The following is a 25,047-nucleotide window of genomic DNA, read 5'->3' as shown; positions in this document are numbered from 1 at the left end:
AGCAGCCCGAGAACGGCCATCTGATCCCTTAAGGGCACATCCTTTCATTTCAAGCAAAGAGCTCTAACGAGGATCTCAATGGAAATTCCCAGAATAGACAATATTCAACTAACCTGGCTTTGATCAACTGTAGACATTTCACTCATCAACATTTCTGGCTAAGGGGTGGGAGTGGGACAGAAACACAAGCATGGCTACTCAGTGCCCACCTGTTTATGACAGGGAAGCTCCCAGCGAACAGCTAATGGATGTTGACGAGACAAATTCCCAGAGTGTCACCTACAATGACCACTCACAAAGACTCCCAAAGGTGAACTTCATTTACCACTTTAATAACGATCACTCCACAATAATATATCAAGTACGTCATTATGCACAAAACACTCTTCTTTTTTAATGACTCACATGTTTTCATCTGCTACACTGGAAACCAGCTGACTGCCACCTCTGTTTTTTGAAGGTGAACCCATTCCCTATAACATAAAAACATTTTTTCCCAGGGCTCTCCACATGGCTCCTCTGCAACATCAATGGGAAAACTACCAAAAGTCACTTTCTTTTCCAAAAATTGCGTCTTTAAAACTTCTAATATGCTCAACTACATAGTTTTCTACCAGAAAATGGGATTAAATCCTTCCTAAAGAGTTTCCGAAAATCAGGGGAATGATACATAAAAACAAAATTTCGGGGCGCCTGGGTGGCGCAGTCGGTTAAGCGTCCGACTTCAGCCAGGTCACGATCTCGCGGTCCGTGAGTTCGAGCCCCGCGTCAGGCTCTGGGCTGATGGCTCGGAGCCTGGAGCCTGTTTCCGATTCTGTGTCTCCCTCTCTCTCTGCCCCTCCCCCGTTCATGCTCTGTCTCTCTCTCTGTCCCAAAAATAAATAAAAAAAGTTGAAAAAAAAAATTAAAAAAAAAAAAAAATAAAAAAATAAAAACAAAATTTCAAAATAGATTATCCCTGAGGAAAAAACCAAAAAGATTAGAAGTTTCACAAAATATATTCATATTAACTTCACAGTCGACACGTAGAAGTACTCCATATTTGAATTCTACTATTTCTGAAGCTGCTATTGCCCTCAGAAATGGCTCCTAACTAGGAAGAAGTACACCACAGAATAGAATACGGGCTGTGGGTTGAGTCTGGACTGCCACTTTTTGGCATGTGACCTTTGGTAAATTATTCAACCTCCCTGAGCCTCAATTTCCTCATCTACAAAATAGGAACAATAAAACTCAGATCACCTCACACCTGTGAGAATGGCTAAAATCAACAACACAGGAAACAATGGGTGTTGGCAAGGATGTGACAAAAAAGAACCATCTTGCACTGATGCTGGGAATGCAAACTGCTGCAGCCGTTGTGGAAACAGTATAGGGGTCCCTCAAAAACTTAAAAATAGAACCACCTTATGGTCCAGCAATCTCACTACTGAGTACTAACCCAAAGAATACAAAAACACTATTTCAGAGAGATACATTCACCCCTATGTTTACAGTAGCATCATTTACAACAGCCAAATTACGGAAGCAACCCAAGTGTCCACTGATTGGTGAATGGATAAAATAAGATATGGTGTCAACACACACACATAATATATACTTTATATAACGTGTGTGTATATATGTACGCATAACGGAATATCATTCAGGCATAAAAAAGAATGAAAATTTGCCATTTGCAATGACATGGATGGAGCTAAAGACAATAATGGGAAGCAAAATAAATCAGAGAAAGAAAAATACCATAGAATTTCACTCATACCCACGTGGAATTTAAGAAACAAAACAAACAAGCAAAGAGAAAAAGAGAGAGAGCAACCAAGAACCTGACTCTTAACTATAGAAAACACATTGATCGTTACCAGAAAGCTGAGAGGTGTGGGGGACTGGGTTAAACAGGGGATTCAGGGTTATGGAGTGCATTTGCTGTAATGAGCACCTGGTGATGTTACAGTGTTGCTGAACCACTATGCTGTATACCCGAAACTAACATAACAATGTAAAACAAATTAAAATGATAGAAAAAATAATCAACTTACAAGTAGAAGTTATGGGGGGGAAACCTCAGATTAATTAAAACAAATGCATGTACAATACCGAGAATAATGCTTGATATTGTATAAATCCCAAGAACTTCCATAAAACTAGTGGTTTCCACTTGCTGACACCATACATTTACTCAGAGACAGAGGTATAGCTGGCTTGCTACAGAGAAGCACTGCCCTATGCTGGCTGAAACAGACAAGCTTTCCAAGCTCTGGTCACCGTCTCTCATGAAGTCTCACCACAGTTCCTGCTCCTAGGTCCCATGGGGTTTACCCAGGACCATTCCACTGGGTATTTACACGCAAAACTCAATGCTGTTATTCCTGTCAATAACTTGAATTCCCGTCAATAACACCAATCCAAGCGAATAAAAATTAAAGTGGCATATTCACTCCCTTGCTTAAAACCGGCAGCTTACATGATACGGTACTGCTGATCTTGCCCCAAAACTTAAAAGCACATAGGGTTTACAATTTTCTCTATTTACAAATTCTTTTACGGGGACGTGGTGGGGTCGGGGTCGGGGGTGGGGGTGGGGGACATCTATGCCTTTCATTTATTACCTAAACTAAACATTCATTCCTTTCTCAGATTTTTTTTTTCCAGGTCCTACTCTGTACCAAGGTGCTCATCAAACACCAGGGACATATTCCATAAAACAGACATGTTTTGCCTTCACTGAGTTTACCAGTCTAGTGAAGGATATAGATCAGCAAACAGCATTTCCATCATATTTTAGGCAACCAGTAAATTAAGATTTTCCAACTTTCTCAGCTTTGATATAAATTGGTTAAAGCCAAATGGCTTTCCCTTTGAAACACCTGAAATACACCTCAATCAGCCTAGTACAAAGGAGTATTAACATCAATACTACTTTTTGTCTCCATCTGTTTGTCAGATTTTCTCAAAATAATAGCCAAGCAATAAATGACAGCACTTTCCATTTTGACTTTACTTTTATTAACATTTTTAAGAGCTAAAGGAATACAGTAACTACTGTATAAACCAAAATGATTTGGTTAACAATTAATTACGTGTAGATTTACATTAAAATTATAGAAGATACTCCTGGTATTATAAATCCGTGCATAAGTTCTCCACAGGCTTCACATACCAGTATCAAATATATGATAGTCATTCAAACTAATTTCAAGTATGTTCATCTGTACCATTTTAATAAAACTAAAATAATAACCTGGAGCCAAAATTTTTTGGTGCCTTTATTATTGTTATCCTTGCATTCATTATGTGTAATCTATAAGCTTTTTTTTTTTAATTTTGGTAGCCAACAGTACAGATTAAAAATAAATAAAATACGGAAACTGCTTCTACTTGTGGTTAAGAATGTGGACAATGCAGAATATGGATGCACCAACCACCAGAGGAAAAAGAACAGAAAAGCCATGAGAATACGGGATACTCAAAGGTTACAAAACTACAAAGAAGTATCTGTCATTTCCAAAGCTTAAAAAAATGTGGCATTCCTTTCACCTTGATGCAGCATAAGAGTTTCAGCTTAAAAATGCACTATCCAACTACAGCCGTCTCCCCTTATCTGCAGCTTTGCTTTCGGCCCCTTCAGCTATCCATGGGGCAACCGAAGTCAGGAAGCAGATGATCCTCCTTTTATCTCATCATCAGAAGATCTATAGTAGCCTAACGTCACAATCTCTACATCATTCACCTCACTTCATCTCATCACGTAGGCATTTTATCATATCACAACAGCAAAATGGTGAGCACAGTATAATAAGATACTATAAGAGAGAGGGAGAGAGACCACATTCACAAGACTTTTATTATAATATCTTGTTATAATTGTTCTATTATTATTGTTAATACCCTTCTGTGCCTAATTTATAAATTAAACTTATCATCAGTATGTATGTACAGGAAAAGGCAGAATATATACAGGGTTCAGTACCATCTGCATTTTCAGGCTCCAAAGGGGGTCTCAGGATGTACCAGCTATGAATAAGGGGCACTACTGTAATGGTGTTAAGATAACATTTATTAAGAACAATCATTAACATTAATCGATCACTTACTATGATCCAAAACGCTGTTCTAAGTGCTTTACAACTAATTTAACCCTCACAATCACCTTATTACTACTCCCATTTTTATACACCATGAGGAGATTAAGTAATTTGTCCAAGGTCACAAAGCTACTAACGGACAGAACCAAGATTCGAACCTAAGCAATCTGGTCACAAAGCTCAGTCTCTTAACCATTTTGTTCTCCTGCCAAAAATAGCAGAATATGTTCTAAAATTTCAACCTGAATCAAAAATAGAATTCATGATGTCTCATTATGCAATTTCCAAGCTCGAACCCTTGGTGTCTCTGCGTGTATGAGTGGAGAAGGGGAGGGCCCTTAGTAGGGAATTAACAGAGGCAGGACAGGGGAAAACACATTTTTTCACATATTTATAGAATAACTTGTTTAACTGATAGGTACACTAATCTTTTGGTAAAGATTTATTTCTCTATCAATTGTCGATTTCGTTTTATTGTTCCATGGGTCTTAAATTAGCACTGCTTAATAAGGCCAATGCCAATACAACGATAAGTGCAAACACGGAAAACCAAACTGCATGGCAATGTAAGATTGCAACTCAGCTAACTAAAAATATGCTGAAGTGTTGCTGAAGATTGTAATACAGAAAACTATTTTAAATACAACATTTAAATATTCTGAAGGAGAATTCACACAATTGCCTCAAAGGATCTGTAAACTCAGCTGACAAGAACAGTTACATATAATAAAATTTAAAGATAATCAGTATTATCGAGGACTTCACCCACCCCCAACTTAACTGTGAAGTAATTATTTGTCTCCAAGGAGAGTCAAGGATTCCCATGCATTTAGGTAGCGGGAGAGTAAATGAAACGAGGTGGCAGGTCAGAAAAGAAGCACATCAGAATGAAGTCAGAATATCTCGTAAATCTGGTGTTTGTTCCTTAAGCTTCACAAAGTGGCTCAATGCACATGCTCCAACATAATCTGACTACAGGCCTATCACTTGAGAGTCCTTTCAAGGCAATATATTTAAAAAATAATACCCTCCACAACAGTACATTTAGTATTTGGCAATCGGATCAGGGTTTTCTTCCTTTTAAACTGAAAATAATTCTCATATAGTCTTACATTAGTTTCACAGATGAATGGACCTAGAAGATATTTGCTAAGTGAAAAAAGTCACAGACAAATACCATGTGATTTCGCTTATATGTGGAATGTTTTAAAAATATGTTATTTTTTTAAAAAATCAGTAAAACATTTTTTAAAACAGACATTCCAAAGTACCCAGACTAATAGTTTCATTGGGTAACAGAAAACTAGGCAAAGAAAACCTTCCTAAAAATAGTATTTAAAGTAGATAGTTAGGTATTCATTCATTAAATTAGCAGAACAAGAGGTGGAAGGAGAAAGGAAAAAAAACCCAAAAAACAGAAAACAGGAATAATATACTTTAAAGTAAAATGTCAAATAAACCTACAATCAACACAAAATGTTGGTGAAAACCAAAATGAGTATCATATAGTTACTTATAGCTTTCTTTTTCTGTTTAGTAGCTCTCCTAGCGATCTGGGAGATCACTTCATCATTCACTTAAATCTCATCAAAAGAAGCATTTTAGATTTTTTTTTAACTCTTAATGATGTGTCTTTATATATATAACATCACAGTGTGACTAATTTCCAACGTGGCAGCTTTTCAACTATAGATACCAAAGTAAGTTAACATGATGGCCTGAGTGATACCTTGGTTGGCTAAATGAAAACTCATGATAATCCACAAGAAAAAATTGTGATAACCCCTTTAAAAAGTTCAAAGGTTTAAGATATGAAATGATTTTCAGTGCTTTATGCACGGAAGATCTGGGTACTTTAATGCAAAAATATAAGTATATTATCACATAAAGACTTGCCCCCTTGGACTTACCTTCTTTTTATCCCTCATCGAGCCTTTGCCTCGGACCATTATTTTACATCCTGTTTCTGCTTCAAGTTGTTTAGCAGTAAGTCCTCTAGGTCCAAGGATTCTTCCAACAAAATTAAACTGGAAAGAAACAAAATAGTCACCATATATTATTCACTTGCTTGAATTTATACCTCTTACAATTATTTTAAAATACATTTTTACTTTGTCAAGTTAAATATTTAAAAAAAAACTTTTTTTTAAGTTTATTTATTTTTGAGAGAGAGCTAGCAAGTGCTCATACACGCGCACACAGGGAAGGAGCAGAGAGAGAAGGAGACACAGAATCCGAAGCAGGCTCCAGGCTCTGAGCTGTCAGCACAGAGCCCGACGTGTGTGTGTGTTTGGGGGGAGGCCCTCGAACCCATGAACCGTGAGATCACGACCTGAGCCCAGGTCAGATGCTCCACTAACTGAGCCACCCAGGCATCCCTCAAGTTAAATATTTTTAATACTAAGATGAAATAAAGCCTTACAGTACTTATGAATTTCTAGCACAGTTTAAGGGTATAATTACAAGAGCTCATTGTTCAGCAAGGAAGTTTCATATGTATTAACACAAATTATAAATTAGGAACAACATGATCTATGTAAACAGGTGCTATACTAAACTGTCCATCAACATGTCATTTAAACCAGAGTACAGTATATTAAAAAGTTTGACAAACTCTTAGATGCCACCCATGAATACAAATGCCTTCTACAAAACTCTGTAATGTTGGCATTCAGGGAATTGTACATCATGTTAAATAGTAATTGCATTTTTTACAGAGATTCTTGGGAAAAATTCTGCTCTCATTTATCTAACAAGAAAAGTAATACTTTCTCCAAAGCAACTATTTAGAGAGAGTTGTAGTTTTGGGTTGGCTGCCATAACAGCAATGGCCAAATTTGGGTTTCACCCTGTGCTATTTCAGTCTTTTTTTAAATGTTTTTTTTAATGTTTATTTACTTTGAGAAAGAGAGAGAGAGAGAGAGAGAGAGAGAGACAGAAAGAAAGAAAGAAAGAAAGAAAGAAAGAAAGAAAGAAAGAAAGAAAGAAAGAAAGAACGCCAGTGGGGGAGGGACAGAGAGAGAGAGAGGGAGACAGAATCTGAAGCAGGCTCCAGGCTCTGAGCTGTTAGCACAGAGCCTGATGCAGGCCTCGAACCCACGAGCTGGGAGATCATGACCTGAGCCAAAGTCAGATGCTTAACTGACTGAGCCACCCAGGCACCCCTTAGGATTTCAGTCTTGAGAGTATATAATATTGTATGCACAATTTTATGTCTGTACCCTTATTTTTTTTTTCATTTCTAACTTTAACTTATACTAGTTTTGACAGGAGCCTTAATAAATAGGACAGTGACAAAGATAACTGTATAAATAATTGCCATCCCTCACGAGAAACTCCCCTACACACACAGAAACTTCTAGTACAAAGGCCAATGGGAAGCACAGATGGTCTTGGAATACTGAAAAGTAAAATTTCCTCATTCACATGTCAACTGCACAGAAGACAAAAAAAAAAACAAAAACAAACAAACATGAATAGCATCAATTCCACAAAACCCACAGTGGTTTGTATTTATTTATTTAGCCAAATAAGTACCAATTCTTAGGTTTACAGCTTCCTACTTTTCTCTTGCATTCGATCCTACTATTAGTAGATCATTACATACAAGTGATATGGAGCATTCACTGCTCTAAGGGCTCAGGAAGCCAAGGCACTTCTTCAATCTTCTGTACTCCTGTGGCTTTTCACGTTCTCTCACTAAGCTGCTCACTAACACTGCCACATCTTACAAGTGAAATACAAAGCAAAGACAGCTGGGAGAAAGCCCCCTTCCATCAGGGCATTTTGATAAACCTTTTCTACCCCAAGTTAAGACTCACAGACTGATCCTGGAAGCACTTAATCTAGCTCTACAAGATCCCCAATTCTGAAATTTGCCTTCATATTGAAATAAAACCCCTTATCCTTTCCTAGTTCCTTGGCGTATAGTACTTCATCTGCCCCTTTCGTCAACATCAACCCGTCGCCACCCATTTTCACAACGCATCTCCGATTTGAAGAAACTCAAGAACTACACCGTGATTGTTTTAAAAACTCCAAAAGCACATACATCCCAACTGGTACCCAAGCTGCAATAGTAACAATCACTAGGAATTTGAAAGTCCCATCAAATAAGCCTCAATTACATAATGGAGAGGACACCCCCTAGCAGAGCTGCATCGAGGAGCAGATGTGTGCACAACACGATACATACAAAAGGTTCGATACAAGGTCTGGCGCATAGTGGACGACGAACGGCCTCACCAAGTCCACTACAAACTCACTTTCGGAAACCTCAGGCCCTCAATCAAATACTCAGCTTAGAATGTCCACAGAAGGGGATATGATCCATAGCAAATCTGCCTTACAGAACTCCAGAGAAACTTAATTAACACTCAGACACAGAGCTCTGCAGAAAACCAGAAAGAGAAGATGGAGATGATATGCAGAACAACAACAAACAGGGATCTAACTTGCAGGTTTTTGTAAACCTGGTCTCCAAGAACAGCATGTGGCTACCTTCCTAAAGGTTGACACTTCAGGCGATCACTTCCAACTGAAGCTTGCAGTGGGGGAGCCCAGTTCACGAACATGTAAGCTCCTAACTCCAATGTTCAGTGCTTCATACTCCAATTAAGAAGAGACAAAGCAGGTTCAAAAAAGACTTGAGAAGGCTAACATGAAACAGATAGTACCAAATAAAGCACCAGGACAAGGGAGCACCCCTTGAGGGAAAAGACTTTTGGTAAAGAAGATAATATCCAAAGAGAACTCCTTTATTACATAGTCCTAAACTATTTTCTAAAAGGACTGCATACATTCATATTCCCAAAAGAAGAGAAGAAGAATTTTTTTTCATCCATTTCCTCTCTAGCACTTCCTATTACCAATGTTTTTTATTTTAGCCATTCTGGTGCACTTGCTGAGTATCTGAATTAGCATTCTCCTGATTACTAGGAAAGTTTATCTTTTTTTTTTTTTTTTATGTTTATCGTCCAATCCTGTGGACAATGCTTTTATTGTCTATACTTTTTTTTTTGATGCACACTTGAAGTTTCTAGACTATTTTTCTATTGCGTTTTTTCATTTTATTAATCAATTTCTACTTTGTGGTTACATTTATAGCAAATACCTTTTCCCATCCTGTGGCTTGCCTCCTTGTTCTTTAATGGTGTTGTATAGCTAAATTTAACCGGACTGAATTCATTTTAATGTAGCTCAACTGATCAGTCTTCTTTTCATGGTTAGTGAGGTCTTTCCCCATCCTAAGATCATCAAAATATCCTTCTGTATTAACTTTTAGAAGCTTTATTGTTCTTTCACATTTATGCCCACAGTCACCAGGAATTAATGTCTGTGATGGTACAGCTTTTTCTCTTTACCTCACATGGACACCCAATTGTTCTAGCACATTTTATTGAAAAGACTATCCTTTTCCAATTAGTCTATAGTGCCATCATTCTCATAAATAATATCTATATATACCTGGGTCTATTTCTGAGTTCTCTCTTTTATTAATCTATTTGTTTATCCTTGCTTTACTATCGCACTGTATTGGGGCACCCAGGTGGCCCAGTCAACTAAGAATTCGACTCTTGATCTCAGCTCCAGTCCAGTGTTATGAAATTCAAGGCCTGCACTGGACTCCATGCTTGGTGTGGAGCCTACTTAAAAAAAAAAAAGAAAAGAAAAGAAAAGAAAAGAAAAGAAAAGAAAAGAAAAGAAAAGAAAAGAAAAGAAAAGAAAATTCATACCGTATTAAAAAAAAAAAACACCAACACTATATTATGTATTGTAACTTTATAATAAATCTTGATACACAGTACAGTCCACCTTGCTCCTAAGAGTATCTAGGCTATTGCCCTTTGTGTTTCCATACAGATTTTATTTATTTTTTAATATGAAATTTATTGTCAAATTGGTTTCCATACAACACCCAGTGCTCATCCCAACAGGTGCCCTCCTCAGTACCCCTCACCCACCCCCCCCCCCCCACCCCTCATCAACCCTCAGTTTGTTCTCAGTTTTTAAGTCTCTTGTGTTTTGGCTCCCTCTCTCTCTAACCCTTTTTTTCCCCCCCTTCCCCTCCCCCATGGTCTTCTGTTAAGTTTCTCAGGATCCACATAGCAGTGAAAACATATGGTATCTGTCTTTCTCTGTCCATACAGATTTTAAAACCAGTTGGTCAATTTCTGAAATTATACTGGCAATACCTTTAATTGAGATACTATAACAGAGGTGTCAAAATCACGAGCACATTATAATTTCTTCATTCGGTCAAGTCTTCTTGAATTTCTCTCAAGAATATAAGGCTTTTTTTTACTGTGACTTTACTCATTTTTATCAGACTTATTCCTAGATATTTGGGAGTTCAATTTTGCTACTGTATATATTTTTTCATTTTTGTTTCTTATAATATGAACACATACTTGATTTTTCTATATTAAATCTTCTATCCAGTAGCTTTTTTTCTTCATTGTCAATTCTCATCCTTTTTCTGTAGGTACTTTTGGATTCTTCAGACAAACAAACCTATCACCTGCGAACAGTGACTGTTACATACCCTCTCCAACCATATGGCACTGGCCAATACAACTTGAGTTCAAAGCCAAAGAAGAGTCTATCATCCTTTTCTTGTTCCAGATTTCAAAAATAAAGTTTTCAACGGTTCACCATAAAGTCTGAAGAAATCTGCAGACTTTTTGTAGATACACGTCACCAGATTAACAAAATATCCCTCTATTCCCTAGTTTGCTGAAGTTTTGTTTTTTTTTTTAATATCTATTTATTTTGAGAAGAGAGAAAGAGCAGGGGGAGGGGCAAAGGAGGAGAGTGAGAGAGAAAGACAGTGAGACAGACGGACAGAATCTTAAGCAGGCTCCACGCTCAGCACAGAGTCCGACGCAGGGCTCCATCCCACAAACCATGAGATCGTGACCTGAGCCGAAATCAAGAGTCAGATGTTCAATGCACTGAGCCACTCAGGTGCCCCATGAAGTTTTGTTTTGTTTTTCTTTTTTCCCATCATGAGCAGATGTTTAAATTTATCACATTTCTTTACCATCTATTGAGACAACCCTGTATTTCCCTTTAATTCTGTTAGTGCAGTGGATTATAATCAATTATCAAATGTTAAACAACCTTTACATGCTTAAAATAAACTCAAGTTGATCTTGATGCATTATCCTTCTAATAAGTTGTTAGGTTTAGTTTGCTAGCACTCCGATTTTTTAAAATTTACATCCATAAATGGAATTGGTTTCTAACATTCCCTTCTCATGATATGCTTCGTGGGTTTTGGTATCATCAAGGTTATTCTGGCCTCAAAATGTGTTGAGATGTATTCCTATTCCCTCCTTTTCTACTCTCTGGATGGCCGTGTAGAAGACATGTTATTTATTCCTCAAATATTAAATCAATGGTGAAACAACCTGGGCCTAGTGTTTTTCTCTGAGCAAGGTTTTAAATTATGGATTCAGTTCTTTAATTCAGATTTTCCACCTTTCATATGTCAATTGTGGTAACTTGTATTTACCTCGAAATATGCCCATGTTGTTTAAACTTTCGAATTTACTGATGTAAAGCTTACGTCTAATTTTCTTCTCAATACCTACAGGATCTATCATGACGGCTCCCCTTTCACTCCTGACCGGTTAGCTATGTCTTCCTTCTTACCAATCTTCCAGGCTTTTCAAAAAATAGATCTTTGCTTTCGCTGACTGGGATAGACTGGCTTTAAAAAATGGCCACAGTGGCACCTTGGTGGCTCAGTCAGCTGAATGCCCGACTCTGGCTCAGGCCATGATCTCGCGGTTTAGGAATTCGAGCCCCACAACAGGCTCTCTGCCGTCACCCGACCAGTCAGTGCACAGCCCCCTTCAGATCCTCTGTCCTCCTCTTTCTGCCCCTCCCCTGCTCGTGCTCTCCAAAAAACGAAAGAAATACATTAAATGGCCACAGTTACCCTTCAGCCTCTAAAGATATCTAGGCCATCTGCAGTGTAAACTCAGTTCCTCGCACCCCTCGACTCTGGGCTAGCACTGTGACTTGCTTTCCAGTACAACATAGAGGAAAGAATGACATTCACGCTAAAAACCTAAACCTCAGTCTAATGTGCATTTACTCTCTTAGAACACTATTACTCCCACGTAAACAAGCTCAGACTAACCTACAGGAGAAGGAGAATGAAAGACAAGCGACCCTGTCACCACCAGTGTCCCAGCCCATAGCCAGACGACGCGTAGAAGCAGAACTGCCTAGCTGACCTACAGGTGACTACAGACGCAGACCAGAAGAACTGCTCTGAACCCTACCTCAAGGCCCAGCCTGCAGAAGAGAAACAAGGAGGAGCTAAATAAATGACAGTGGCTTTAACATAAGCTGCTGGGGTAGCTTATTACAATGTCACAAGAGCCAACTGATACAAGGACTCTCTTCCTTGGGTGGTTCCTTGTATTTAATTGCTTTCTACTCTTGGCTTTATGACCTCCTTCCTTCTACTTCCTCTGGGTTTAATCTGCTGTTTTCTCAGCTTTCTGAAATGGATTCTTAGCTTACTGCACCTTCTTCTTTCCTAACATAGATATATTTTTAAAGCTTTCAAGTAGTCCTCTAAACTGGCTTTAGCCACAACCTAAAGTTTTGATATATAGTATTTCCATTATCATTCAGGTCAAATAGTAGCTACTGAATATTTAAATGTTTTTCTTATCTCAAACATGAGATTTCCTAATTATCTGTTACGGATTTCTAACTTCTACATGATAATCAGAAAACATACTGTGCAGCATGTCAGTCCTGCATTGTTTGTTCAGACTTGGCAGCGTAACATTTGGTCAATTTTTCTAAACATTCCATGGGTGTTCAAAAAAAAAAAAGGAATTCCTCCATGATTTACTTTTTGTCTATTCCTCCTTGTAGTTCTGTCCATTTTGGTTTTATATGTTTAGAGGCTGTGTTATTTGATATATACAACTTTAAATTATTACAGCCTTTTGTCATTATGAAGTGGCCCTCTATCTCCAATAATACCTTCTGCCACTAAGCCTGATATTCAGAGGTAAAAAATTTTTTCTTGTTTAGTTTTTCATAGTGTATCTTTCTTGATCTGATTATTTTCAATCTTTGGTTAGCCTTATATTACACAGGCCTTCTTTACGAAAAGCATCTAGATGAGTTGTTTTTTCACCCCCTCTTGCAAATTCTGGATTTTTACTAACAGCCCATTTACAGTATGTGATTTGTACCTAGCATCTTACTAAGTGCTTCGTACACGCATGACCTCTTTTATATTCCTTTCTATTTTTCCGTCTTCCTTCGGGGTGGGGTGGGGCGGGGCGGGGCTGAGCAGGGACACAGATGCAAATGAACGTGTTTTCTCATTTTTATTGTTCCTTTCTATTAGCCTCTGTTACATGCTTGTTTACCCCAAACATGCATCACCAAATTATCAAACACTAATGTTACTTTGTACTTTCACCCTTTTCCAATACAACGCAAGGACCCCAGCCTATTTCACTTCACTTATTCCAATCCAGTTTATATGCCATTAGCTGTTTTTCAAAACTTAGGTATACTTTTAAGTCAACAGATTTTCACTCTATACAGATAATATGCATTTATATTCACCCATACATTTACCATTTTCATTGCTCTTTATTCCTTTCCGAAGTATCTTGTTTTCTGAGGATCACTTTTCTCCTTCCTAAAAAACATCCTTACACATTTCCTTTAGTGAGCATCTTCTGGTAGCCTAGCTTCTCAGTGTGTCCTCATCTGAACAGGTCTGATTTTTGGTGGGTACAGAATTCTAGTTCGGCAGTTATTTTCTTTCAACCCTTTTAAGATTCTCTGCCTTGTCTCCTTTTCCTGTTATGCTTCTGAAAAATGAGCTACGAGTCTTAACTGTGGCTCCTCTGAAAGTAACATTTTCCCTCTTTTTTCTTTTGCTACTTTTATGATTTCTTCTGCACTAGTTTTCTGAAGTGTTACCACCACATGCCGAGGAATGGTTTTCATTTTACGGTTCAGTTTCATACATCTGTGACTTTATTGCTTTGGTCTGAAAATCTGAAGCCACACTCCTCTCAAACACTGCTTCTATGCCGTTCTTTCCTAAAACCCAATTACATACATTAGACTTTCTCCCTGGTTTTCTTTCATTTATCACACTGTTTTTCTCTCTCTCTGCCTCTTCATGCTGAGTATTTTCTTCTGAGCTACCTTCCAAATTCACTAATTCGATCTTCAAATGCTTCTAATCTTCTGGAAAACCTGTTTAATTCCAGTTAATCTTTTCAGCTTAATTCTTCTTTTACAGTTCCCATTTCTCTGCCATTTTCTCTAACTTGTCCTTGGTCTCCTTCTACATGCTAAGCATGGCTCTTGCAAAGTCTAGGTCTGACAATTCTAATACCAAAGGTCCCTGTGGATTTGTTTTTATCATTTTGATGTTTCCTCATGTTTTGTTAATGCCATCCTACCTTCTTGCGATTGGGTTATTTGCTAGAGTATGCCAGACACTGGACTTACCAAAGGGCTTACAGAAAGAAGGCCTAGAATGATGTTACCTTCTTCCAGAAGGTTATACCAGGAGGCGTATACATCAGCTCCTCCCAGGGACCCACTGTCACTAGCACCATCCAAGATCACTTCTTAAAGCAACTTGATGCTGACGTGCACTGTCTGTGAGAACTTGGGAAGTTCTGGTGCATTTTTACTCCTAGAACACGTTCCCATCAGCATCCCTCCTCTCCTCTAAGCAAAGACTGAGGATGTGGAGGAGGACGCGCGGATAGATTACAGACCCCAACTCCTGCCCCCAAGGTTGAGCCTCTCAGCTGCCTTCTCCAGATTCCGAAAACACACCCAGTGAGAGGGGTCCGTAAATGCCAGGCTTATAGCCTTAATTATCTGCCCTCAGTCTTGCTGGGACTCTGATGTTTTCAAGCAAATGTTTTTTGTACCGTGTCCTATTTTACTGGAAATGCTCTGAATTACTGGCTCCAAATTTACTGGCTGGTCTGAATTACCCTGTTACCCCGTACAAACAGAGACGTCTATGGCACTGTTAAAGATGTTGCTTTTCATCTAAATAGATCTAGAACTCACAGAACTTCGGGCAGTATGAGGTGAAAATGCATCAGTATGAGGGTCTGAGGACGAGAAACGAGGCGCATACCACAGAAAATCTGTCGACGGGCCTGGCCCTCTCTTCGTTCCTCCTACTCATCTGCCACTTCCTAACTCTACCTGTTTACACAGTGACAGATTCTATAAAACTTCACCCCCTTCAGCCCTTCAAAACAACCTGAACAGAGACACTCTCCCACATTTCGTTTCGTTCGGGTACTTTTCAGTACAACAGAAAATAGGCTTTCATTTTCAAAGTCAACTCAATAAAATATCTGAGGTCTGCTGTGTGGTAAAGAGTGAAAGATACTAGGGTTGAGGAAAAAGAAGAAAAAGAAGGAAGAGGAGGAGGACAAAAAGAAGCTTGCTGCTCTCGTGAAATCTGGGAAAATGCTGTTGCTCTGTTTGTTACCTTGGCTGCTTTTTAAAAGAAGTGGTCTTACCAGCTCTCCTCTCCCTCAGTGATAGTTGTGCTCTGTACAGATCCTCTCCCAAGGCAACTCATATACTAGACACTCCTTTGGAAAAGAACGTCTAGAAAAATACACCGTAAACGGGAGTAATTTAGCCCTTCAAACAAGGAATCCCTAACGTTTTGGATGCGTGGCCTTCGTCACACTGCTTGGCACACAGTGTGTAACACACCAACACTTAGAAGACCCTTCTCGGCCCATCCTCTTCTCCTACTCGTTTCACCTTTTCTGCCAGAACCACAGTGTTAAGATTACAGAGACTTCTCCCACAACAAAGTAATACAATTATTATCTAAATAAAAAAAGAGTCTTAAAACCAGTCAAAACCAACACACATGCAAAACAAAATCTTCCTAAGCTGAAAAATGAACCAATCTCTACTGCCCAAGAATCAAGAGACAACAGCTCGAGTGTGTTGAAGTGCACACCACTGGGATTCTAACACAATCGAAACTGGCAAGGTCATCCTTCTCAAAATGCTGTAAGTGGAGAATAAGAAAAAATTAATCATAGCAGCTGCTTTGTCTACTGCAACCAATTTCCGAATTAATATCGTTTGCCTTGCATTAAAATTCATTCTGTGTTGATTTATCATGCTACTTCTGCAGCTTCATTCAATTAAAACAATGTCACAACACATTCAAAGAAAATCATTTCAAAGAGCCTGAGTTACCTGCAACTTTAAAGGCCAAAAATGGGCAAGAAAGAAGGGAAAAACGACATTCATTAACCCCACTGTTTTAAGTCTGGACCTTCTCTGTGGCTCACCAATATTTCTGCTAAATGGCATGTTAATTTCTAAAGACGAGGTGACAAACACAGTCTAATGCTATTAGTTGCTCCTCACTTCATTTTAAATAGAAATGCTCAGATTTTTTGCGATGACAAAACAAAGTGTTACGGCAAATCTTTACATTGACCTTTTAAGAAATCTACAATTAGAGATAAAATCTTCCTGACACGCTATGAAAACAGGTAACTAACAAAACACAGCTTTCCAAAAGCATTTCAGTGAAACACTTCTAGGAGCTGTTAAAGAGTAATTTCTGCTTAAAATTTTGTAAAAACAATTTAAAAAAGAACATGCACTTCTTTGGACTGCTTTTTGCACAAGAGGTTGATAATCTGTTTATAAATATTGTGTCTGGTACTTATAAGGTGATTTTAGTCAGACAACCTTACATTGCATCTCATATGTGACAAAGTAGGCAGACAACACAAGTGCAGATGTGTATTTGTTAAAGTCCTTCACTTAGCAAATAACAAAAAAAGTGTACCAGCTCTAATGTAGTCAAGCCTACCTTATGCAAGTGTGTTAAAATGAAAGAAGAGGCATGGTTATTTGGTAGCACAACTGATTTTATTTTAAAATAACAGAATGATAAGTTGTCTGATTTACTGTTCTAGTGATTGGCTCCAGACTTATGGCAGTTAAGGAGAAATTAATAATGCAGATTAAATCAAAAGTGTGCTACAGCACAATGTTCTTCCAGGATTCAAAAACCATTATCCAATCCAGCAAAGAAGTTGCTCTTGTCACGTATGAACAAATGAAGTTTCAACGCGTCTTTTTGATTTTCGTATTCATCTACTCATTAATGCAAATGAAGAAACCAACCAATATTCATGTCAGAACCATATTCATTCATCAATTCAAACCATGGGTTCTGGCCAGAGATACAAAAGTTCAGCGAAAATCAATGACAGCATTGTGTAAAACACACATACACACACATCAAAAACAAAAAACAGATTGAATATACCAAGTTGTCTTGTGCTTTTTGGAGACAGAAATGTCTTATCCCTTTTCTACCTTCATATTTATTCTAGATAAGCAAATAAGTCTCCTTATGCTACACAGTCATTATCACAGGAAGCTTTTTTTATAAAACCTGTCATATATTAGACCTTTATAAACATCTTCTGTTGGTGGCACAATGCTACGCAAGAAGAGTCACTTACACCAGGAGATGTGAAGAGGGGGAGGAGTAACCGGTAATAACCAAAATATGAAACTGTGGCACATAAATTTGTATATCCTAAATTACACGAAATCTTCATCCTTTGAGTGTAAGATATAATTGGGAAAGAAGCTGAAAGCACTCAAAACAAACTCAGGTGACTAAGATGATCGTTTTTCTAGAAGCTAAAATAACAAGTGCTTCGGAAAACATTATTTTACCAATTAAAATAAAAGTTGAGCAATTTCTGAAGTGTATATGAGTTCCTGTGCTGCATATAACTCTTCGGTAATTTTTTACCATGAGAATGAAAAAAACCACTATATGATTTCTGTGAACACTTTTAATGGATTTATCCAACAATATGAATAAATATTAGCTTCTTCTACGTGCTATATACTTCATGAGGCACTATAGATTTAAAAACAAAACAAGGACCAGGTACTACTTTCTGACTCCATGAGATGATCTGCACGAGACACGTCCATCACTGGATACCATGTGATAAGGGCTGTGCGGGGTGGGTGCACTGTGCTCTGAAATCCTCACTTTGGAGAGGACAACTGTCTCTAGGAATCAGAACACAAAATCACAGAAGGAAGAACACTTGAGCTCAACAGTATGTGTTGAGGAGGATTTGATATGTTTTGTGGGAAGGAAAAAGAGAAAGGCGTTACAGGGAAGAAAAATTAAAAGCACCTGCCACTTTTTATAGAACAGTGAATTATGTGTCTAAACACAAGGGTAACAGCAAAAATAAAGGTTTAAAAAGTAGTTAGGGACTTTTTTAAGGGCCTCCTGTAAAAGAGTTTGGACTTTACACTGTCAAAACTACTGTCTTGTTGGCTTTCACTGCCTTCATATTCTGATTTTAATTGGTTAAGTAATGCTTGTTTTCCAAAGCGCTCGTTCTTTAGCTTCTAGAAAAATAATCCTGAGATTCAAGATAAATTCCAAATGACAAAATCAGTGACGTCACAGAAACAAAACAAATGTTATTTCCACCTTCCATTTCAACACGGAAGTTATTAACATGAGCACAATGACGATGCCATTCAACATTTCTCAGGTATTGAACACGCTGAGGTATGTTTTATTCGGAGTGTTCTGGTGTGAGGGCGCTTCTATGCTTAGCACTTCACGTGCATTAAGTCACTTAATCCTCATAACACTTTTGAAAGACAGCTACCATGTCATCAATATTTAATCCGTGAGAGGTTACAAAAGTAGTCCCAATCCTACACCTAGATTAAACACAGAATTTTGACACTTAATTCGTAAAATGCCTCTCTTCTAAAGACCTTAAACGATATACCCTAAACCACACCAGAAACCCATATTTAGTTTTCTCCTCCCTGTGTTTGGTATGAAGTTTACAAAAACTCTCGTCAGATTCAAGTTTACTTTTAGAGTCCAAATTGTGTTTTTATCATTTCTTCTCCACTTATCCCAAAACATGCCATCACTCTACTACTGTTACATAACCACACCCTACCCTTCCGGTATCTTCATCTATCTTTTACCCATTGGGATCACAGCTTTAACAATCATCACATACATCCTTTTTACCTTAACTGAACCTTTTATGTGAATGAAAATCTTGATGTGATCATTACTCGATCCACGTATTTCAATGAAAACTATGTATAACTTAAAAAAGGAGAGAAAGAAAAGAATATGATGATTTGAGTCAAAACTGAGCTTACAAGGGTCACTTCAAACCCTGAAGATGAGTCTACAAGATTAAATATGTAGTTCTGACCATGGATTATGAATACTATCTAAGGCTCTTTGATTTTTAACTTTTGCTGCATAAATATTATCACCTCACACACGATTTGAAAATTATTAATTCCTCTCTTAAAGTGAGCTTTTTTTTTTCCTTAGCGCAGAGTTTATTAGTCAAATGTGATAACTTTTATACCACCTTGGTTCAATGTTCCTACACTGTGGAGAACAACGAAGTTTACAGAGGCTTTTAATTACTCTTTTCTGTTAATAGAGTACGTTTTTCATCTGTTACTCTTGGTTCCTCTACAATATTGTTACAAAATCTTCTCCTGTGTTCTCTACTTTAAATGAATAGTACCACTACCAGAGCCCTCTCTCATTCTTAGCCTCCATATATAATAGACTAAGAAATCTTAAAGGTTTTCATTATTTAACCTGTCCCCTATTCTTTATTTCAACTTCGCTGCCTCAGTTCGGGCCCTTGTTACCGTATAACAGTACTGTGAGGGCAAGGGTTACATCTTTTCTTGGATCTGGTGCCTAGCACTTGGCCACACACAGTTCTGGAATAAAAGAATGATGCCAAAATTGTACTGTTTTATACTGAGGTCTTTTCAGCCTTCGTGTTTCTAATTACGTTACAATTTTAGGTTTCTCCTTTGTTTTAATCTGTTAAAATTGCAAATGTATACTGCTTTCATACAATGTCATAAATAAAAAGGCAAGAAACGAATATCAAAGCAATCATTGTCCTCTAACCCCAAAGAATACAACAGAGATACATTTTTTTTTAAAGCTCAATCAATTCCTTATCAAATAATAAAGAAAAACTTATCACACCAATATGAAGCATGCAGATGGTCAAGTTCATGCTAGGGATATTGTTTTTGGACTGGGGACAAACAGTGTTCTATGGTAGGTGAGAACCAGATTTCAGGAAGTGCCTAATTTAACTACAAACTGTTTTAAAGGCAAGAATTTATTAAGACATGTAATGCTTTCCCAATGAAATAATTTAGTGAATTTAGTTCCAAGGCTAGTTGTTGAAAAATTTTGACTGCAATGTTCCTAGAGTAAAGGCAGGTTCCATCAAAAACTACAGTTTTCAGCTCAAATTCAAACCAAAAGAAAGTATAAATAGGAGTTCATTCACTCATAAAATAAATTTAGGTCATCTACTATACCCAGGCACTAAGATGGGTGGTCAAGCTTAAGTGGTACAATCTTCAACTACCCCCAGAGCCCATTTTGTTTGCCAGTTTTGGAGGCAAGAGGGTAAGGATCAGGAAGATTGTTACCACGTCACTCAGTACCAGGGGACAACGCTCCCTCCCTCAAGATGGGCCAAAAGATCAGTATCTCGAATTTTCCTTTAATATGTAACAAATACCTCAATGTTCAAGGAATATGAATAGCTCTGAGAATCAGATTTCTCTCCAATTTTTGTATTATACTCCTTTGGTTATTTCAGGGACAAGATCAGAGATATATGGAGGTTAGATATCAGTGATTAGGTATGCAACTGATTGATAAATCCCTCAGAACAGTAATTTTAACAGATCAGATCCTAACATACTTTTTGGATGAGATAAATCATAGACAAAACTTTGTACCTCACCTGAAAACATTTCTTGCAAGTAATACTCCCCTAAAAATAAACTCTGTTTTCTAATCTGTTCTTCTGAACACTAATTCCTTTTAAATATTAAAATGCATCACTTACAAAATAAAGCATTAGCATTTTAAGACTCTGAAAAGGCTTGTTCTTTTTATAATTGTTAAACTTTGAGAAAACATGAGCTAAACAAAAATGTATTGTTCTCAGACTATCTTGAAATCCTTTTTGGAATAACTTCTATTAACATACCAACATATTTAATGTATCTCGGACCATAAAGACCCTATTAAATATCTCATACAGAGCAGATCTTAATATGCCCTTATATAGTGAAATAAAAGGGAAATTTCCAAACCAACACCAAAAAGACAAAAGTCACGAAATTAACCCTCACTAAATTTATCTGTTTCAAGTTCACGGGGCGCCTGGGTGGCTCACTCCATTAAGTGTCCAACTCTTGGGTCTTGGCTCAGGTCGTGATCTCACGACTCATGGGTTTGAGCCCTGCGTCGAGCTCTGCACTGACAGCACAGCACGGAGCCTGCTTGGGATCCTCTCTCTCTCTCCCCCCCCCCCCCCCCCCTTTGTGCGTGCGTGCGCCCGCTCTCTCTCAAAATAAATAAATAAATAAATAAATAAATAAATAAATAAAGTTCAAAGTCAACAGTAACAGTTTCTCTGCCTAGAACTTAAAGATATGCTCAATATCGTCAAATGGTACTGCCAAATTCAAATCTCCAAGAGATTAATATCGAATCTGAAACACTTCACAACTGCACTCAGTGAAAGCATATGCCAACCTTCCCGAAAATCAACACTCTGTCTTCAGACAGATCTTACTTTTAATGTATTATATTTTCACCCATAATTAAGATCCAATCCAGGCAAAAACTGGGCCTTAACCTGGGTACTGAAAAAGGAGACTTTACAGATGATTACATTTTGATTTAATGTCCATTAAACAATGGACATTTCTAAGAACAAAGGTGAAAGTCGTTTACGTGAAGACTCTTGGTTAATTCTTTCACCACAATAAGGAAGCCACAACAGTCCGAAGCTCAAAGGCCTAACGAAAGATAGCAGACTGCACTGCCCCCGCGTCTCCTCATGATCCATCCCAAACAGATGCTAGCTCAACATCCAATATGCAGGAGACAATCTTGCGAAACGGGAGAAAAGCAATAACCCTATACTCTATACTAGATCAGAAGCTATGGCTAGCCGCGTTGTATCTGTGAGCTCAGGGAACTGAACTGAAGGGACTTGAGACTCTTGGTCCACCATGAGCAGATGACTGTTACGAGACTACAGGATGTGATAAGTAATTATAAAGCTACAATATTAATTACGGTTGCCAGGCTGGGATCTTTGTCGGGAAAAATATTTGAAAATGCATTTATCCATTTTACAAACCTTTGACAATTCTCATCATGACAGCCTATACCCATGGCCCACCTTTCAAAGCTACCAACATTCAAAACTAAAACCCATTGTAAAAACGTCAGAAAATCAGAGTTATGTTCATATTAAATATCTAGAGAACACCTCACTACCATTTCACATCATGTCCCGAACAAAGTTTGGCAACCTAATCTGTTCACGTATATACTAGAACGACTAAGATCCCTAACAGCTAGACCTTGACATTTGAAACTTATCTACCACTGTGGCAGATCCTATAAAACAATTTCTCACAACTCAAAACTGAATAACTAGGTAAATTTAATGACAGAATTATTACTGACTCATTGAAACATAACATCTTTTACTTGTGTCAATCGTTAACTTCATTCACATACTGCTTTATAAAATCTCCATGGATTCAAACAAGTCCTTAATAACTCAATCAGCCAAATTACCAGTTTGATGGCCTATGTATAACTGTAATCTTCATTCATGTCTGTCACTTTATGAATGTATGATAAACTGAAACAGTCTTAAATATTTAATGCAATATATTCTATCTTTCATTCAAGACTGTGGGCTCGTTCAAGGATGGGAATTTTTTTTTTATGTTCACAATCAGAAGAACCGTGTTGAGCGCTCTATCATATGCCATATATTTGTTACCTTTATTCTGCCAAACAATTTTAGGAGGGGACATTATAATTTAATGGACGAGGAAACAGATTCTAAAAAATTAACGTGTGCTCAAAGCCAATGGGATAGTCTGGATGATTTGTCAGCAAATATCTAGTCCAGTCCCCTTCTCACTGAGTTGATAATGCAGTTTCTTAACCTCAGTGCTACAGACACTCGGGGTAGGATAATCATTTGTTGTGGAAGGGCTGCCCTGTTCATTGTAAAATGTTCAGCAACATTCCTGGCATTTACCTGCTAGATGCCACTAACTAATACCCCTTCCCCTGTAGTTCTGCCAGACCCAAATATCTCCAGATATTGCCAAATATCCAAGAGGGGCAAAATCACCCATCGTTGACAATCACGGAGCTAATGGAATGTTAGCAGATGGGAGCAGAGGCCTTACCCGTGCCGAGGCAATCAGGCTTGGCTCTGGCACTCCGGTGACCTGCCACGAGAAGAGCATGCTCCGAGTAGCTGCTGCCCCTTTGGACTGAGCCCAGCAAGAACACAAAGATCTAAACCCACCTGCAGCTGGTCTAGGTCAAGTTCGGCTAAGCCCAATCAACAAAATCTCAGCCCCCATACAGCAAAGGCTAAAGAGCACAAAAACCAATGCTTGTTATTTTAAGCCAGTAAGGTTTAGAATAGCTTCCTTTGGAGCATTATTATGGCAATTGCTGACAAATACAGCCAGTAAGGGAGTAAAGCCAAGATTCAACACTGAGGCCTGTCTGGCTCAAAACCCCACTACTAAACAACTATGTCAAAGAGTTTTCTCAACGAATTAATATCCCTACCTCCAGGATGTGTTTGGAATACAGCAGAGATGCAATATAAGTCTGCTTTGTTAATAACTGTAAGTATTAATAAATATCAATTTTGAAAAAAATCTCAGTTCATTTTCAATATGCTACTCATATTACCTTCCCCTTCCCACATCATTAAGCCACTGATTCAGAAACGCTACAAGGAACATTATACCACACTATTTCATTTCTCAAACACTAAATCTGAAACTTTCTTCTCCTATCAGTCCCAGAGCTATACAGAACCAAGTCCAAAACAATACCTCCAAATTAACACGTACTTCTATAAAATAAGTTGCTACGTGCAAATGCAAAGGCCAAGTTCAAAATAAAAGCTTAGTAGTGTTTGAAAGAGTGCAGCCTTCACAAGGTTATGAACAAGTATCTGTGGTACATCTACCATTGACCAGACACTATTCGAACCAGCAAGAAGACAAAAAGAGACACTATGCCCACCCTCACAGATCCTGCATTCTGGTTAACGCTTCTATAGTATTACGGCATTTTTCAAGTGCTTTTCATGTATTAACTCGCTTACAACTCCTCATAAACCTGTGAGACTTACTATCTCCTTAGAGATGAGAAAATGGAAAACCATAAATGACAAATAACCTGCCCAAAGTTACAAAGTAAGCTGGCAGAACCAGCCTGCAGTCTGGGTCTGAATCCATCCTTTCCACTACTATGTCACATGCCCCTTCAAAGTTTTAATAATTTGTGAGTCAAATAGGATGAATTCACTCACAAAATCAAGCTTAGACACAAACGGGAAGGGTGGAAGAGAAGCATAATTCATGATCTCTAAGATACACTAAGTGAAAAAATGCCAGAATAAGAATGCATATTTGTTTCACCGTGGCCAATATCAAACTCGCAATTCTGAAATAAATCTTTTCCCTTACTGCCAAAATCTGACACATTCCCTTGTTTTACTTTAATACTTTTTTTTTTTTCAAAAGCTGACATAAAGTTCCTAATATAGGTCATAAAACAGTTGCTACTCATTTGGTACAGATTAATAACCTCAAAGAAAAGAATTCTTAAATTTTTGTGACAAGTTTAATTATCTTAATTCTTATAACAGGATTCTTACATGAAACAGAACTTAAATTCTTATAACAGAAAATTAAAATTAGGGTATTACAAAATTATCTGGAGAACCAGCATGGTTTTATA

General features: G+C 37.8%; 1 protein-coding gene across 7 annotated transcripts in view; it reads right to left on the bottom strand.

The window, feature by feature from the left end:
• QKI (QKI, KH domain containing RNA binding) overlaps nt 1–25,047 on the bottom strand; it is a 153,337-nt gene that overhangs the window by 85,369 nt on the left and 42,921 nt on the right. For all 7 annotated transcript variants that reach the window (XM_042940265.1, XM_042940263.1, XM_042940262.1 and 4 more), the window contains exon 3: nt 5,996–6,112. In XM_042940265.1, the coding sequence (XP_042796199.1) occupies nt 5,996–6,112 (117 nt within the window). The remainder of the gene's footprint in view (nt 1–5,995; nt 6,113–25,047) is intronic.

Source organism: Panthera leo, chromosome B2, assembly GCF_018350215.1.
Source record: "Panthera leo isolate Ple1 chromosome B2, P.leo_Ple1_pat1.1, whole genome shotgun sequence".
NCBI classification, from domain to species: domain Eukaryota; kingdom Metazoa; phylum Chordata; class Mammalia; order Carnivora; family Felidae; genus Panthera; species Panthera leo.
Note: the sequence above shows the minus strand (reverse complement) of the source record. Positions and strands in the feature narration are given on the sequence as shown.